This window comes from Seriola lalandi, unplaced genomic scaffold (genome assembly GCF_002814215.2).
Source record: "Seriola lalandi dorsalis isolate HSWRI2012SDOR001 ecotype SW California unplaced genomic scaffold, Sedor1 jcf7180002054939, whole genome shotgun sequence".
Taxonomy (NCBI): Eukaryota; Metazoa; Chordata; class Actinopteri; order Carangiformes; family Carangidae; genus Seriola; species Seriola lalandi.
Genome location: NW_019525659.1, coordinates 1251366 through 1269182, shown reverse-complemented (window position 1 = coordinate 1269182; position 17817 = coordinate 1251366). Strand labels below are relative to the sequence as shown.

At 41.2% G+C, this 17817-nt stretch overlaps 1 protein-coding gene across 1 annotated transcript in view; it reads right to left on the bottom strand.

Moving 5' to 3' along the window:
- The window catches only part of LOC111648077 (long-chain fatty acid transport protein 6), a 25520-nt gene that overhangs the window by 3187 nt on the left and 4516 nt on the right, over positions 1-17817 (bottom strand). The window contains 5 exon segments of the mRNA XM_023397834.2: positions 4-100; positions 6383-6577; positions 8518-8642; positions 12097-12255; positions 14947-15156. Coding sequence (XP_023253602.1) covers positions 4-100; positions 6383-6577; positions 8518-8642; positions 12097-12255; positions 14947-15156 — 786 coding nt within the window.

The following is a 17817-nucleotide window of genomic DNA, read 5'->3' as shown; positions in this document are numbered from 1 at the left end:
CACTCTTACCTCTCTCCACTCGCTGACAGAAACCGTGTTGATCTTTCACTGCCTCGTCTTTCTCCATGTCATACTTCACCAGATCGTACTTGAACAGGAGCTGCACGAAAAGGTAAAAGAAAATATTACTAAAGAGGCCAGACGTCTAAACTGATTAATGGAGCGATCATCCACAACTTCAGGTTAAACGTCACATATTTGTCACAGCAGACATATTGACTGGTCAGAGCAGGAGGAACTAACACCATTAATAAGGTCTGTTCCAGTTAAACATCCCAGTGAGCCAGCAGGGACCTCACCAGAGCCTTTATTAAAAGTTTTTCATCATTTTATGGATTGTAAAAATGTCTGCTGTGAAAAATGACGATGATGGAAATTGTAAAAGTCTTTAAAAAAAAAAAAAAAAAAAAAAAACATACAGTAGAGGAAGCAGGCCCAAAATGAAACTACTGCCTACATCTCGTGTTCCTCAGTGAATGGCATTTGCAGAGTTGTGATGGAAATTACAACGTGAGATGCAGCAGAAAGCTCCAGACTGTTAAAGCTAAAACACTCTGTTTTCTACATGTTGACTGTCATTCATGTTAGTGCTTGTAAAATGTAAAGAGTTATCAGAAACCGTTTTTTTACGTCAGTACTGCCGCCAGTGATATCACAAGTTCTAATGCTCTAACAACTAATATACAGAATAAAAGTTACGTATAATGTAAGTGACAAGTTACTGCTTTACAAGACATTTCCAACACTTCCATAACCAGGATCTTTACTGAGCCTAGCAGCTTTTAAAGTGAAGCGAAGAGGAACACAAAGCCACTCTTCTCTGATGATGATGATGGTACTTGTATTGTGCAGCACATCCAAAAAAAATCAAACTTGTGAGATAGAGACCAAAAAGCCAAGTGTTCTGGTCAAGTGTTCCTATAACTTTAATGAATGTTGTATGTTGTGTAGCATGTCTGAATATGTGCTGCATCTTGTGGAAGACATCCTGAAGCACAACAGATTATTGTGTGGAACCTCTGTTGAGACTGGCTCTCGCTCACTGTATATGTCTGTCTGTCTGTCTGTCTGTCTGTCTGTCTGTCTGTCTGTCTGTCTGTCTGTCTGTGTGCTGATGTCTGCATTCACAGCTGCCCCGTCTCAATATAATAACACGGTTTTGAACCTGAGAAGAAAATATAGTGGGATTGTTTTCACAGTTCAGACTTTTCACTCCACTACATTTAGTTACTATTTTCTTTTTATAATGAAGTTTTCACACAGAAGAAATGATGAGTTGGTAAAACATGCTGTACTCTCTCCAGAGAGAAGCCTGACAGAGGAGATGTAAAACTTAGTTCTTAAAACACAAATATATCTTCTTATGGATCAACACTTCAACTAAAACACAGAAGAAGAGGAAAATATGGAGCTTTAAGACATCGCCTCTCCACAGACTTTTTCCAGAATATTTCTGTTGCTTAAGTCAGGGAGTAAAGTGCACAGTAAACACCACATGATAAACTGCAAAGTGCTGCTACATCTCTAAAACATGTGCACTGATACATATATGTGGTTGTATTTAGGTGTATGGTAAATGCCCCTGCACAGATGTGAGTATACGCTGATACCTGCAAATACAGATCACAACTCAAAATCTATTATGATGTTGTTTTTACTGTAAACAGTCACTACAAATTATACATCAATGCAAAAACAGCTCCTATTACTATACACAAGTGAAAGAAGCTAAGAATAACTAGAACTGACAATCCTCTTTACTAAATGAGGAAATCATTATGTTTCATAACTTCACTTCTATAACTTTCTTTTATAACGGTGTGTGGGCCGGCAGGACAGGCGCTGAGACAGACCTAAGAATAGCTGAGGTCGGAGATTAGAGCTAAATACATGCAGCCTCTCTTTTGTAAGTCCTCTGATTAACAGCAGATCCATAGACCAGCATTAGTGAGGCTAATACCCACGACGGCCACAGGAAAGCCACTTCGCTGCTCATCTTTCCTGACTGTCTCATCAGACTTACGGCTTAATCTCCACTACTAATTATTCAGGTTGACATTCTTTACCCAACAGTTGAGTTTCAGCAGCGTAACGTTAACACCCCGAGACGTTATCTTCACAAGACACAGTGTTTCTGGTGTTTTGTCAAGCCCGGGACATCACAAACATCTTACAATTTATTGTAATTATAATAAATTATACCTATAGTATATAGATAAATAAATAAATAATATATAAGATAAATAATAGGTAATAACATAATATCTAGAATTAGATATTTAAATCTATTAAATTTCTGTCATGTCACGTAAGTCCATGCAGGCTGGGCATGTTTATATGCCTTACACAATAACAACTCCCATATAATAAAATAACACAATATTGCAATGTATTTCATCAAATTGTCGGGTGTACCAACACCTCTGATTCTAAAGTCAGGCAGTACTGGACGGCCTGTACAGTGACTACACACAGTCAGCTCACTGACCCCCTGAAGAACCTGTGATGCTGCATCCTGGATAATACATGACAGATCTCCTCTAAGCTGTTTACCTACCCCCACCACTCACTACGCTTCACACAGTGGTCACCTTTAAGTGCTCCTTCTGCCACAGTTAAAGATGTGGGGAGTTGGGAAGTGAATGTGGGTGAAAACGTGTATGCACCTCAATAAAAAAAACACACATCACATATGCATGCTTTTGCATACTCATAAATACCCATTCACGTGAATGGGAAAGAGGTCTCAGACTTTAGGAGCCCCCTGTATCTACAGTGAGCTCTGCACATACAATAGACTGCATGTCAATATACACCTGCTTCAAGCTACAGCTTTGTTATGATTTTCCAATAATTTATAAAACTTGATTCCATGTCAATCTGTCAGTGACATCTCGCTCGGGCTCCTTGTAGTCATTTCCTGTTTTATTTTGAAATCACTCTCATATTTCATGGTTGTTTTACTTCCTTGCCTTTGTATTATTTCAAACCAGTGTTCACCTGTGTCTTGTTAGCCAATCACACCTGTATATATAGTTTAGCCTCTCCCTCTTTCAGTTGCCACATTGTCTTTGTGTTACCTGTTAGTCAGGTTGTCAGCCATTCCTGTCACGAGTCACATTCACTGTGTAAGACCGTTTTCTCCTCACCTGTACTGTCCTCTACACTGACTGACAACCTATTAACACAGGCAAGTAAAGACTTTGACCCGGTTTCCAGTCTGACTCCACACTTGACTCACTTCCCTGGTTTAGGATTGTTACAGTACAATCTGACCATGAAGGACTCAGCAGGATCAGACCCACCCTGTGCCATCATCCAGAATCAGGGACCTCAGCTTTTCCATCCTCTCCACCACAACACAGCAGCTGCACTTCCTGCAGGAGAACTTCCACATGTCCATAGAGCGCGTGATCAGCTGCCTCTCCAACCAGGTGCAGCACCTGTGCAGGATCCTTGTCGTCCCGTTCACTTCCGACACCCCTGGCTCCCTCTCTCCTGGAAGCATCACTGCCACAACGCACCTGTGGTCCAGGTCTAGAGGTACGACATGGACTCAGCCACTCGCTGCTCCTTTCTGTAAAACTCTTCTCTGTTGTTTGATCCTCAGCCTTTCTCATCACTTCATCAGCAGGAGTTACACACACAAGCCATCCTGTTATCAGCCAGCTGGCCTTCCTCGCCCCCTGCTCGCTCCTCAGTGACCACGGTCCCACATCTCTTTGGACTTTGTCACTGGCCTCCCCGTCTCTGAAGGTAACCCTGTCCCAGAATCCTACAAACTGGAGTAAGCTACTTTTGTGGATTTGATTCTTTACCTGTTTCTGCAACAAGACTGTCGCCCATCCAATGCATGTATGTTCGCCAGCCTCCCCCCCGATCCTTGACCCCGAGAGGGAGGTGTCAGTCCCTTCTGCCTGAGCCTTCGTCTGCAGGTGTTACAGTACCTGGAGAAGGGCCCGTGCCGCTCTGCAGTGGTATCAGAGAATGGCTAATCGTCACTGGACACCTGTGCCACACGGCGAGGCTGGGCAGAAGGTCTGGGCGGGGGCTGCCAGTATCTGGTGGACTGGGAGGGGTATGGTCCAGAGGAGAGATTGAGGGTGTTAGCCAGAAGCATTCTGGATCCCTCCCTCACTGGGGACTTTCAGCTTAGTCACCCTGATCTGCCTGGGACGTCAGGTGCCCTCCCTAGAGGAGGGGGTACTGGATGGAACTGTTACACTGTCTGTATACTTACTTTTAAACCACTTTGTGTATGCTATATAATCCTGTCCGCAGTAAAACCACATCTCTGATAGTTATTACAGTCTTTTATGATCTTATAGAGTTAACTGAGTTAACTGTGTGGGCAACAGTATGCAGTCATTGCTGGACTAACCACACCCTGACTCCAGCTCTGAACTGAACACACAGAAATGAGATTAAGGATATTTCCCAAAATGTTGAACTATTCCTTTAAGGATTAAAGATAATAACGCCAAGACTTTAATACCCACAATACCTTGCACTTGTAAAACAAACAAGAAAAACCTGATATACTGGGAAGAATGTCAATGATTCTTTCCTTGGGAACGTTTCTTGTGTGTGATGCAGCTCAGTGCTTTCTATGAACACAGATGATAAACACACACACACACACACACACATAGGCTACTGTACATTAATGCAACCAACTTTATTTCCCTCTTTGTCTTCATGACAGATTCAAACAACTCAAATTATGTCAGAAAGAGCAAAGTCGACCTGCAACACAACAGCCATGAACCTTGTTATTCATAATCCCCAGAGGATAAATCTTAAAGCCTTTCATGACCCCCTGACTTTTCAGGTGAAGTATATCACTTGTACATATTAGATAAAATTCTACAAGAGGCGACCACCATTACACATTTTGCTCCACAGAGGATGAACCTCTATGTACTTTCTAACACCACCAGGACAAACTTTATATTTGGAGTATTTGTAGCCATGCTAGCACCAGGTTAACATCAGTCCCTTGGTTGTTCCACCACTTGACTGAAACATCACAATAACCAAGATGAAAGTCTGTACAGTCATTCAGGGTCCCCAGCAGATGAACCCCAGTGATCCCCTGACCTTTCCCGTAGGACCACCAGCAGGTTCACTTGTCCTATGGAATATCTCGGCCTCTACTGGATCCAGACATTCATGGTCCTCAGAGGATGAATCTTGCTGAAGTTGGTGACTCAGGTAAATGTCTTTGATTTAGACTAAATAACTGTAAAACTGATGACACTCCCTCAGCTGTAGTTGGTGTTTAGTGCTGATTAGCTCATGTTAGCATACTAACATGCTTTACTAAGATGTGTTCGAATTTATCTCAGAACACTGCTGTGCCTAACTGCCCCCTCACAGAGGCTGTAGAGGCTCTTTGTTCTGTCACAGATAAGAATAGAAACTTGATCAAGACGTTTGTGGTTTCTGTTTTGGGTGCAGTGAAAGTTTCAGCCTCGACAAGCTGAAAACAAGGCATTGATCTTTTCTTGTCTTGTCTTGTTTAAAGGCTCAGTCCCACTAAGATTCACAGCACAAGTTTTGAAAAAGCTCTTCCTGTTAATCCCTTTGCAGCAGTTAGTGGATTTCTTGGTTAGGTGAGGTAAAGCTGCATAAAGGCATGTAAATTTGTGTTGCTGACCAACTGCAAACTGTCTCGACAGTGCTGACCAACATGATGGATTTTTATTATATTAGCTGTTTGTCATTATCTAACTTTAAATAACCCTGCACTTCCAAATGAATCAATGATAACCTCAAAGTCGTTTGCTTCGAACACCCGGTCAAGTTGCACTTAACATCACTGTCTGTCCGCACTCGTGGTAAAAAGTAAAACAACATCCGCACACTGGGGTACAGCTCCCAACATCAGCTGACAACAACAAACACAATGTTTCAACCCAGCAGGGTCTTCATCAGGCATCTAACATGTAGAGGAGACTTTGGAGGGATTTAATAAAAGGTTGGTTTTTTTTGGTAAAATGTAAGTTATCACTATGTTGACATGTATGAAACATGTTGTCTTCACTCTTCATGTCTTCACACTGACCAGAGCGTTGTCACGACAACCACCTGCAGCTCCGTATCAGCAAAACCACTGAGCCTGTGGTGGAGGACCAGGGGACAGGACCCCCCCCCCCCCGTCCTGGATGTCACCCAAGAACAGGAAGTGAAGCTCAGACAGACAAATACAATCAATAAAAAGTTGGACTGGACTCACAACACTGAAGTCCTCTTCAGGAAGGGACAGAGCAGACTGTTCTTCCTAAGGACACTCACTTCAGTGGGTCCTGTGATGTCACAGTGACCTTTGACCTCTGACCATCAAATTGGAATGAGTTCATTCTTGTCACTTAGCACTTACCCTGTAGAAGAAGTTGGAGCGGCCCACAGTTCCGATCTTGCCGATGTGGTTCATGAAACAGAGGTTTCCCTCCGTGGAGCCGTACACCTCGCACATCTTAATGTTCCCAAAGCGACTCTGGAACTCCCGCCACACGTCCTGCCGCAGCCCGTTCCCCACCCCCATCCGCACCTTGTGAACTTTATCCACCTCTGTCTGATGGAGGGAGTAGCAGAAGAAATGTTTGTAATTCAAGAAGCTGACACACTGGAATACACAGGAAAAGTTATGCAATGACTGTGTGTGTGTGTGTGTGTGTGTGTGTGTGTGTGTGTCACAAACAAAGAAATACCATGAATACAAACCGGTCAAATTAGTGTGAAGCTAATTGGTGTTACAAGGAGCGTCCCACCAATCTGTTCTAACAAGTGCGCGCACGTGCGCACACACACACACACACACACACACACACACAATTATATAATGTGCTGGAAATAAGAAAAAAAAGAAAAGAATGCTTCACAAAGCAGCTGCTCTTATGGATTTTTCAATGTTATCAATATTTCAGTGCAGAAAAGATGCTTTTCTCATACAAAGTATAGATGCCAGGTGTTGTTTCTATTAGGTTGCCCATGCGACAACCGAGCCACGTGGCTGAGGTTGCTATGGCAGCATGTGGACTGCACGGCGTACATTTGTGCAGACTTTGGTAGCCAGCACGTGCAATATTTATTTTCAGGGTTAGGTTGTTTTTGGTTTAGTATTTGCATTTTTGGGTTTTTTTGTATTTGCTGTGAGTTTGCTGTTGAAGCTCCATATTTTCCTCTTCTTCTGTGTTTTATTTAAAGTGTTGATCCATCAGAAGATATATTTCTGGTTTTAAGAACCAAACACCATCTCAATGTAGTTTTACATCTCCTCTCTCAGGCTTCTCTCTGGAGCTCTAGTAACAACAGGTCAGTGAGCCAATCAGAAGAGAGGAGGCTCTGAACCTGACAGCTTTGTTGTGACATCACAAAGTTCCAGAAGTCCTGACGGCTGGTTTTAAGGCTCAGTTTCTGAATACAGGCTGTGTGCATTTCTCTGTGGACTGAGACTTTGATACTTTGACAGTATTAATATAGAACCTAGACCTGCTTTATAATCAAACAACACATGGACAGAGACCTTTAGAATATATGGACCTTTAGTGTATTTGTTCTGGCTTCATGCAGCATGTTTTTCCATTTGTTAGAAGAAAACATGGGAATCCCTTGTTGTCCCTTGTTTCTGTTTATACAGTTTGCACTGAAAAATACAAGAGCAGCTTCACCTACAAGAAACCAAATGAAAAGTTTGTTTGTATCAGGTCAGTTTAACACAACAACCACTGATAAATACAAGTCGTCTTCTCTCAGCTCTAACAAGCTAATTAGACTAATGACATGTCAATCATACTTTAAAGATGGTGCCTTTACTGGATCTTTATAAGGGAATACTGGTTCAATAAACAACTACATGTAATCATCTAATAAAAGCAGTGAGCACAATCAGACCTGTGCTGACAGTAACACAGTGTGTTTCTCAACCTTCAGAAGATGTGCACATGCCTGCTTGCACATTGATCACTGTGCATAAAGGCAGCACACAAGCAGTAATTAGTGCTCATGCTTGTGTGCACACATACTGTACGTGTCTACATCTTTAATTTGCCAGAGACTGGGGAGGACCTCCACCCACACAGCCACATAACCGAGGGAGAGAGTGGACAAAGAGAACTTTGAGTCCAGCCTCAAGAAGGGACGAGCTCTGCCCTCACTCTGTGTGTGTGTGTGTGTGTGTGTGTGTGTGTGTGTGTGTGTGTGTGTGTGTGTGTGTGTCCACAATGGGAGGACACACACTAAAACAAAGACCCTGCTTATCTTTCTGCCACAGTTTTGCACAATGGTACTTGAATGATTCATAAGTAGCACTTCACTGTGACTCTGCTCGCTCTGTTGTTCATTAACTGGAAACATTGTGCTTTTAATGTGGAGGGAAACACAACCGTTTAATTCTATTCGAAACAATTTTATACTAGAATGTATGAGAAATAAAGAGTGTTGGTTGTGTCAGTACATCCATGCAGAGACAGGCATGATATAATTTGTGTAAGAGGTTATAAAATAGAAGATTACCTTGGGCTGGTTGCAGAGGTATCTGCACAGTTCACCTATATACTGGAAAACAGTCACGTCATGTTTTCTACAGTCGTTCCAGAACTGCGAGGCTGAGAACTTCTTCTTCAACACGCAGGTTGCACCTGAAAAACAACAGACAACAGTGTCATTAAATTTATTCTCCATTTTCAATACAATGTATATATAATACATACACATATTAAAATAAACATGGATCTTAATATATACAGATCAGACATACTGATCTGTTTCATCACAAGCTGTACTGGCTGCACTGCCTACATTTTGCTACTGGTCAGTGGAGAATGGATGGTGGCAACAAGTGGTGACACTCGTACTGCACATGCTCAGTTAGACCCTCCTCCACCAGGAAGACAGAAAACATGTTCAACATTGTTAAACTGACCATACCTGAGCTTTTGTTTGATTGAATCAAAACTGACTTAGTTTGAATCATTGTGTCGGTGACTTGGTTAGCATGTGTCAGTGTGTCTATCACATGATGTTCTGTCATGGCTGACAGGGTGGAGACGGTTGCAACAAGTTATTGTAACTTTCCTCAAGCTGAGCAGCCAAATCACAACAGACCACACAACAGTGTTTTTAACATTTCAGTTCCAAATAGGAAAAATATGAAGCTGACAGAAACAGACGCAGCAGTAATTGTCCATTTTAACACATAACAGAATAAAAACAAGTTATTTTAGGAATTATTTAGTCAATCTCTCATGGTCTTATAATATATTTACCTGTTCTGTTCATCATAAGCAATTAAGTGACTCTAGACCTATGTTGTAGGCAAAGCAAAACTCAACAACTGCTATAAATACTACAACTACCATAAATAAATAAATAGTACTACAATATTATTGTAAAACAATGCATATTTTCAGAATACTGTGCTTATTGAGAAAAAAGCAAAAGTTAATTGGTGAAATTTAATGTACAGGGTTGGGGTCAGTTGCAACATCTTTTTTGCATTAAAAAAAAATAGTGAATCATATGTCACATGTCTCATGAGTCATCTTTAAATGGTATGGGTCATTGTCGGACAGATATAAGTTTATTATATAAAAGGTTTGGTTGGTCTAGAACAAGTACTCTTTGAGTAACTGAACAAATGCAAAATGTTCAACCGTCCCCAGTCAACTACATGGTGTATTTATTAGCAAATATATCTCCAAACTCCACACGAGAGATGCTCTCTGTTCAAACCCACAATGATTTTCCAGTTAGAATTTTATACATGTAAAAATCAAAGAAAATAAAACAACAAGCTACCTGTGTCATACCTGTGGATTTGAACCTAACATAACGACGACATCTGAGGTACAATACTGCCCCCCTGAAGGGATACCCTCCACAAACAGAGGTGAAGAAATTAGCGCAAACAGAGACAGGCCTACTTTAAACAGAACACATGGTTGATGTCTTTCAAAAAACTGGGGCACAGAGTAACGACATTCATTTTGACCTACTAAACATACCTATTGCAAATAACAAGGACAACATGTCTGCCAATTTTATCTGGTGGTAAAGGTTCAAAGACAAATGTTATTTTGTTCTGTGACCTTTGTTCTATCAGTAAGTTAAAATGCAGTCTAGCCAGCTACAGTTTTTAATGGACTTAATACCAAACATAAAAAAAACTTTCATGTAGAGGCTGAAAATAAGTCGTTTGTGAGCTAGCTTGGCAATTAGCTTTTATTTTGAATACTACAGTACATATACATTTAGAGTCGATGCCACCTCTTTAAAGAATAGATATGGCTTGGAATAACCCAAGATCAGTGACTGTGGGGGAGACCAGGGATGGTTGTCACACGAGTCAGTCGTAACACTTCCAATTTCTCTAATCAGGAATAATTGAGGAATCACCTGATTCACTCTATACCTGCACAATTTAGGAGCTCCCTGTGGCAGACAGTCAGTTTTAGAAGGAAAAAACTCATTTTGAACTACTTGTACTTTTTTGTGATATATTGTTATCTTGAGATACCAGGATAAAAAATGCGAGTATGGCTTTTCTCGACTGGATTTGGACTCCCCAGCAGGTCCAGATATTTAGCCTGCTAGATATCTTTCTGGTGACTGTGATGCATTAGCGAGTGACTTGGATTGCGCCTTTCTAACAGTTCCCGAACACTAATCGAGTGCCGATTTGCAATTGTGAACTTAGCATTAGCACCGCAGCTGTCTTCTCCTAAATCATTATGAATTCTCCTTCACATCTTTCCACGACCTCATGATGTTTTCCATCGAAGACGAGCTAAAGAGGTCAGGGAAGGACATTTTATTGACTTTTCAATTACATAACAGTTGGCTCTGTGTGGACAGTCTAAAGGCTAAAAGTGACAAATGTCTACAAAGTTTACTACATTTCAACATCTAAAACTGTCAGGTCAGTGGCCTCACCAAGGTTTGTTGGTACACCCTGTCGGGATGTTGGTCTCTGCCAGTGACAGACTGAGAACCGCCAACTTTGGTAAGAGTTGGAGAAAATTCAGAAACCAAGAATTTACAACAGGATTAATATTCTCCATAATAGTCTCCAGTGTCCACTTCCTGCTCTACAGCCTCTAATTAAGCTGCTAGTCGAAGTGAAACAGTGGGTCCTCAATGGGGTCACATAGTTGAGCAGTTACACTATGGACAGTGGACTCTGTCTGCTCCTCTGTATCTAACATGGAGCTCAAATCATATGATGGCTGTAGTGAGGACATCATATCACTGTCAATCATAAAACAGTCCATCAAAGTCCATTTTGTGTAGAAGTTTAAAACAGATCGTCTATAGTTGAAAGACTTGATTTCTGTTCTTTGAACTGTTAGTGTTTCTCAACTGTTTCTTTTTCAAGGAAATTAACCAAAATGAGCATTGCAGTAGTTGAAGCAAGAGATAACCATGGCCTGGATCAAGAGTTGGGTGGTGTACTGAATCAGGTAAGAGAGGTTAAGTTGAAGGTGGCATTCCTTCATTTATGTGGATACGTCAGAGAGACAAGCTGAGATCCGCACAGAGACCGTGGGGTCGTCTGGCAGGAACAACAGGTATAGTTGGGTGTCATCCACATATTGGTGTATATTGCAAAAAAATCCCAGTACTGACCCTTGGGGTACTCCAGTTGGCAGGGAGTGGGATCATACTCCCGCTCAGAGTCATAACTCAGTCAAATGTGAACACGCATATCTTTAGATTCAGTATAAATTATACACCATTGAAAATCCTCCATAAACCAGCTTAAAGTCATAGAAAAATGATCTTAGTAACTCCAGAACTGCCCCAAGAATCATCCTGTTTTTAACCTGTAATAGTTTCTATGTTGTCTGTACTTCCATACATAAAATGAAAAAAAGAGCTGTTAATTGCTACATTGACTTTTAATGGTGCCAATTCACCATAATATGAACAAACAAAGGTTAGTTGTGTCTTGACAGAGGGCATTCAGTGTCCCTGATCTAGATAGTGTTTTTTTTAGATGTTTAGATTTCATCTGACATGACAAAAGAAATGCTTACAACATATAGTGAATACAAGGAATTAAGATGAGTGTCATGAAGAAACTCAGAGGCCTACCCAGCTCTATAGTTCCTCCTATACCGATCAGAGAAGCTGCGCTGTGGTAGAGCGGCAGAGGGATGTAGACCACATCGTCTTCAGTTCCCCCAAACGCCCAGAAACCCGCCGCTGCCTTCAGACTCTGTAGGTGAGTGATCACTGCAGCTTTCGGGAGCCCTGTGAAAATGAACACATGATACTGCATCACATGACATCTGATGCCACATGCTACCTCCAAGACAATACAACACAATGTTATACAATGCTGCATTTATATTGTAACAGCTTAGTGGCTGATCCTGAGAAGACACCCCAACAGGTTTCTGACTCCAGTCATGAAAGATAAGCAGACCCTGAAATGTTGTCACAGTTGGACAGATGTTCACTCTCTCTGGGTTTCCCCCACATTTGAAAAACTCTCCTACTGGCTCCAATTAGGGTCAAAAAGATTTTGAGCTAAATGATGTTCACAAATAATAAAAACATAATACAATATCAGACCCTTTCTTTACACCTGAATCTGATTGGTCTGATCAGAGGGCAGATTGTTCTTTTTTCACAGTGTCTTTGTGTTAATCTCATCACTGACATTATGTGTTCACAGATTTTATTCAATTTCAGTTTATTAAATTTAAGTCAATTTCTCATATAGGTATATTTTAAAGATTTACAGAGGTTGATTTACAACTAATGAAAAGACATTTTTCCAGTTGCTAGTGAAATTTACATGATGTAATGTCTGTGTCTGTGAAATGAAAGAATCAAACAAATAAACAATAAAGTTTTTTAAAAAAGCTGAGCACACTTCCTTCTACAGTGGAAATCAAACATTGTTCAGAATGTGGTCCAACACTGTCGTAGAAGTCCCCACAGATGTGTGTCACTTGTTGCTTTGCTTTCACCTTCAGTCCAGTTTATCCCAGACCAGCTCCATGTGGTTCAGGTCTGGACACTTTGCTGGTCTTCATCATCTGGTTCAGTTCTTCTAATGTTGTGGCTCATTATGTTGCTGTAGGATGAAGCTCTGACCAACCAGTTACTGCACTGTCTCCCTCCACTCTGACAGCAGTATACAGTCCTACGTCCTGCAGTACAGTGTTGTCTAATGATGATCAGAGGATGTAGTGACACAGTTTGTACAAACAGAGGGTTTATCAGTCATCAAAGCTGGAAGTTCACCAGTTTATTCATCCCTGAAAGAGACCAGAGTTCTATGAAATTTGAATGTTTTTCAGGTTTTGGAGACCTAAACTTTTATCAAGGGCAGTTTTCGTCTGACCCTCGTACCATTTAATGTTTTTTGCTTGAGCTGCTGACATTTAAATAAAACTGGAAAAATGGGGGAGTTCTAAAACTTTTGAACAATAGTGCACAAGTAGAGACTTTTTTGTGAACATCACTTTACAAGCTCAAAATCTTTTTGACCCTAATTTGAGCCCATACGTTATATACATAATAAAATATACCCAAGAGTGACTGTAAAGCAAGATGACAAGATCCCTTCACGGGACCTTGTGTATCCTGTTTTACTGACATTATCCAACATCGTGCTCCATGAAGAACATGCACAATTAAAGCTAGACCATCTCCTTGGATCAACCAAGAAGTGAAGAAAGCAACAGCTGGAAGGGATGAGGGAAAATCCGTAGCATCCAGACACAAACTAGATTCTGATGTTATGCTTGATAGAAAATGATGAAATTTTGTGGTGAAGTTAAATTGCCAGAAAAAGCATATTTAAAAACATCTGAGTACTTGAGGGATGTGTAAACAATTCAAAACAAATGTGGAATGCAGCAGAGGGTGTACAAAAAGTGAAGCTAGACCAGGAACACAGGGGTAATCACTTCACTGACCATTTTGGAACAAAGATACAAGATATGAAGCCAAATATGAGTTATCATTTTTCATATTACCAGCGATATCATTAGATGAAACACTCCCCGTAGATAAATCTCCAGGACGAGATCTAGTTGACAACTAATTATTCACTGCAGGGCCTGTTCAGCTTTTACAACTTCTCCCTGCAACAGGGAAACTTCCTTCATAATGGAATTCCTTCCTTCTATTGCCATCTACACTGCTCTCATCACGAAGTGCAATTCTGCTAACAGTGGTGAGTGAGTGATCATATTTGGAAATACATGCAAACGATATAATAGAAAAAGTAACTTGAATGATTTTTGCATCAGGCTGCAAAATATTAAAATGTGACAGAAGTGAAGGGGTCTGAAGACTTTCTGAAAGCTGTTTCCCAGCATGTGGATGGAAGTGTTAGTGTGACGTAACCCTGTGTTGACATACTGTTATCTTAACATGTTGCAGGTGTGCTGGTTCACACAAAGTCACATGTAGCTCTGCATTTTGAAATGAAATACAAAAAATTTTTTCTCAAAAATATCTCAACTTCTTTCTTAAAATCTTCCACCGGTGGATTTAATACTCGTAAAATAAAAATAAATAAATAAATAAAAATTTGTCTGATGAATACAGAATGTAAAATGTAGACGTTTTCAGAAAATGTAAATCTCTGAATCACTGAGGTCAATGAATTATAATCTAGTCTTACAAATACAGCAGGCTTTAAGTTAAACTAATTCACTGAATGTACTTATCCCAGCATGCACTGGGCAACAGGCAGGGAGATCCTGGACCTGGCCTAAACCCAACCTGCATGTGTTTGTGAAGTGCAGTCTAGTCTAAAAGTAACAAACAGATGAATCAATACTAAAAATAATCATTATTTCCTGAACAGGTATCAACAGGAAATATTTAAACATTATCCCTCTGACACGGTCTCCTTACACATTATGAGCATCGTCTATATGACAGAGAATGCAGATTACATGTGAAAACCCACAGACTCACCAGTTGTTCCAGATGTGAAGATGTACAGGGTGGGGGATTTGAGGGAGGCGGTGGCCCGCAGCGCTGCCGGTACAGGTCGATCAGAGGCGGCGTCGAGCTTATCCAGCAGAGTGTGCACCTGTGTGTGCTCGCTCTGGCTCTTCATGGCCCACACCTGGATGTTGTCGTCCAGCAGGCTGGTCAGGATCCCGTCCAGACAGTCCACCAAATCTGAGACATGGAGACAAAATGAATTTCAACAGAAGGATCCTTTGACTGATCTTTTTAATTCCACTCTTCCTGTCCTGGAGCTTTAACTGTAGGTGCTGTAAATGTGAGTTCTGAGTGAGACATCGGAGCAAATAGGAAAGTAAACACACCACGGGCATAAAAAGAAATAAGGCAGGAGTGTAACACTCTGCTCTGCTGGTCTGTATTGTGAATCATGGCAGCGCTGCTGGGCCGTCTCTCGGGGGTGTGAATCTATGGATCCTACTCCATCACCAGCTAAAGAAAAATAAAAGCTCCCAGAGGAACGAACACTATCACAGCCCTGCAGGAGTTATACAGCAGCAGGATAATGAGGATGAATGCAGATAATAAGCAGAGCAGTCACCAGTTACAATCACAGAGCATTCATCCCTTCATCAGTCCACACTCAATACCTCTTTATGACAAAGTGAAAACAGACAAAACAAAAATAAAACTGAATATATCGCATTGACAGACGTCTTCAGACGCTTTACTATGACTCTGTAAATGTAGCTCAGGTTCCTCCATTTCTCTGGATCATCTCTGAGATGTTTCTCCACCTTGGTTGGAGTCCACCTGTGGTAAACTCAGCTGATTGGACATGATGTGTAAAGACACACACCTGTCTGTATCAGGTCTCACAGCTGACAAACAGATCAGAGCAGAAACCACGAGGAGGAAGGAGCTGCTGCAGAGCTCAGAGACAGGACTGTGTCCAGGCTCAGAAACATTTCCAACATTGGTCTCCATCATTCTGACATGAAGAAGTCTGGAACCACCAGGACTCTTCTAGAGCTGGACCTGGACTGAGACATCAGGGAGAGGAGAGTAGACCAAGAACCTGATGGTCACGCTGAGCTGCAGAGAAAGTTCCAGAAGGACAACCATCAGCTCTCCACTGATCTGAGCTTCATGTCAGAGAGTCAAACGAAGCCTCTCCTCAGTTTCCTAAAGGACTCTGAGACTGAGAGAAACCAGATTCTCTGGTCTGATGAGACCTGGACTGAACTATTTGTAAGAGTGTTTTCACACCTAAAGTTGCTTTCCTCTGGTCTGATTCAGTTGATGAGTTTGGAAACTTCTAGGTTCGTTTTGTTTTCACACAGTGTCTATTCTCTGATTGGTCGGATCTGGCGGGAGCAGGAAGGTAAACACAGGAAGAAGGGTCTTGGTCCACACCCGAATGTGATTACAGTTTTTGCACCTGCCCAAACGAGTCGCACCAAGGGGGAAAAGGAACCAGGGACTGATCATCACCTGCCCAACACCATCCCAGCAGTGAAGCATGGTGGGGGGGGGTTTGGGGGAGACTGGTCAGGGTTGAAGGAAAGCTGAACAGAGCAAAGTAGAATGAAATCCTTAATGAAAACCTAGTCCAGACCTCAGGACCTCGGAGTGGTCCAGTCTCTGCTCTTTCACCTGTCCACCTGGAGCAGGTGGTGGGCGGGGCTAAAGGCCTGATCCAGGAGATGAGCTTCAGACCCATGTTAAACTAAATATGAATCATAGCGGATGATTTTTACAGAGATCAAAACAGGACAATAAATAAAATAAATTCTTATAATGATCTTTTGTGTCATTTCAAATTTTCTGATCGATAACACACGGTCTGAACCTCTACAATCAGATTTTGCTCAAAAATCCTGAACCATGGGCTCTTGAATTAGTTTTCTCTCAGATTCCTCAATACTACAAATGTCATTATCTTTCAGGCTAAATTACAGAACTGTTACTTTGCAAATCCAGCCAAAATGTGGTGATCTTAGTTTCTGTTATCAGGACGTTTGAGTGGAAAACATTCAGTGAGAATCCACTGATCCCAGCAGCTGGACACCACCAGCCATAGCGATACATATACAGGATCCTCTTTGCTCTTGAGGAAGTTTACACCCATAACTGTAAAAAAGACTGGCTCCAGTAGAATATTCTGTGCACACTACTCCTATCAGTGTTTCACTGTTCCAGCTAGTTCATGAATCCCTCTCCTGTTGCACTGGGGTTGCAGTGAGGACAGTGTCCCGGACAAACATCATGCTTGTTTGGTTGAGCAATGACCTGTCATCCTGTCACATGGCAGCAGCGTGGTGAATCATATTAACTGTAGGAGCAGCATTCTTACAGTCAAATGTGTGGAAGCTGAATATGGTTCAACAGAATCTCTTGTTGCTGTTTGGCAGTTTTCAGAGTGAGAGTCCCACAGTTAGGAATCACTCCACACACTTCACAGCTGAGAGTGAAAACAGCAACAGTGGCCTGGTGGGACATTTAAGAGACTGGGGTTCACAAAATCAAGGAGTGTACTTTAAACTATTTGTTATTTAATGGGCCTATTAAATGTATAGCATGTAAAAAAGGGGGTACCACTGTACAATAAGGCTACCCTTATAAAATATATATATAAACTAGTTTATTCATTCGTTTTTTAACACTTTATAAATCATAAATAAACAATTATAAACAAGTTATAACACTGTTTTCATACATTGATGCAGCTCAGTATTTGGCAAGATCAAGTTAATGCTCACTACTCATTAATCTTACTAATGAGTTACTACCATTTATAACTTGTGAAAGTAGTAAGTCATTAATAAATGATGATGTGTTTTACCCTTTTACCAGTTATAAATGTTTGTAACTGAT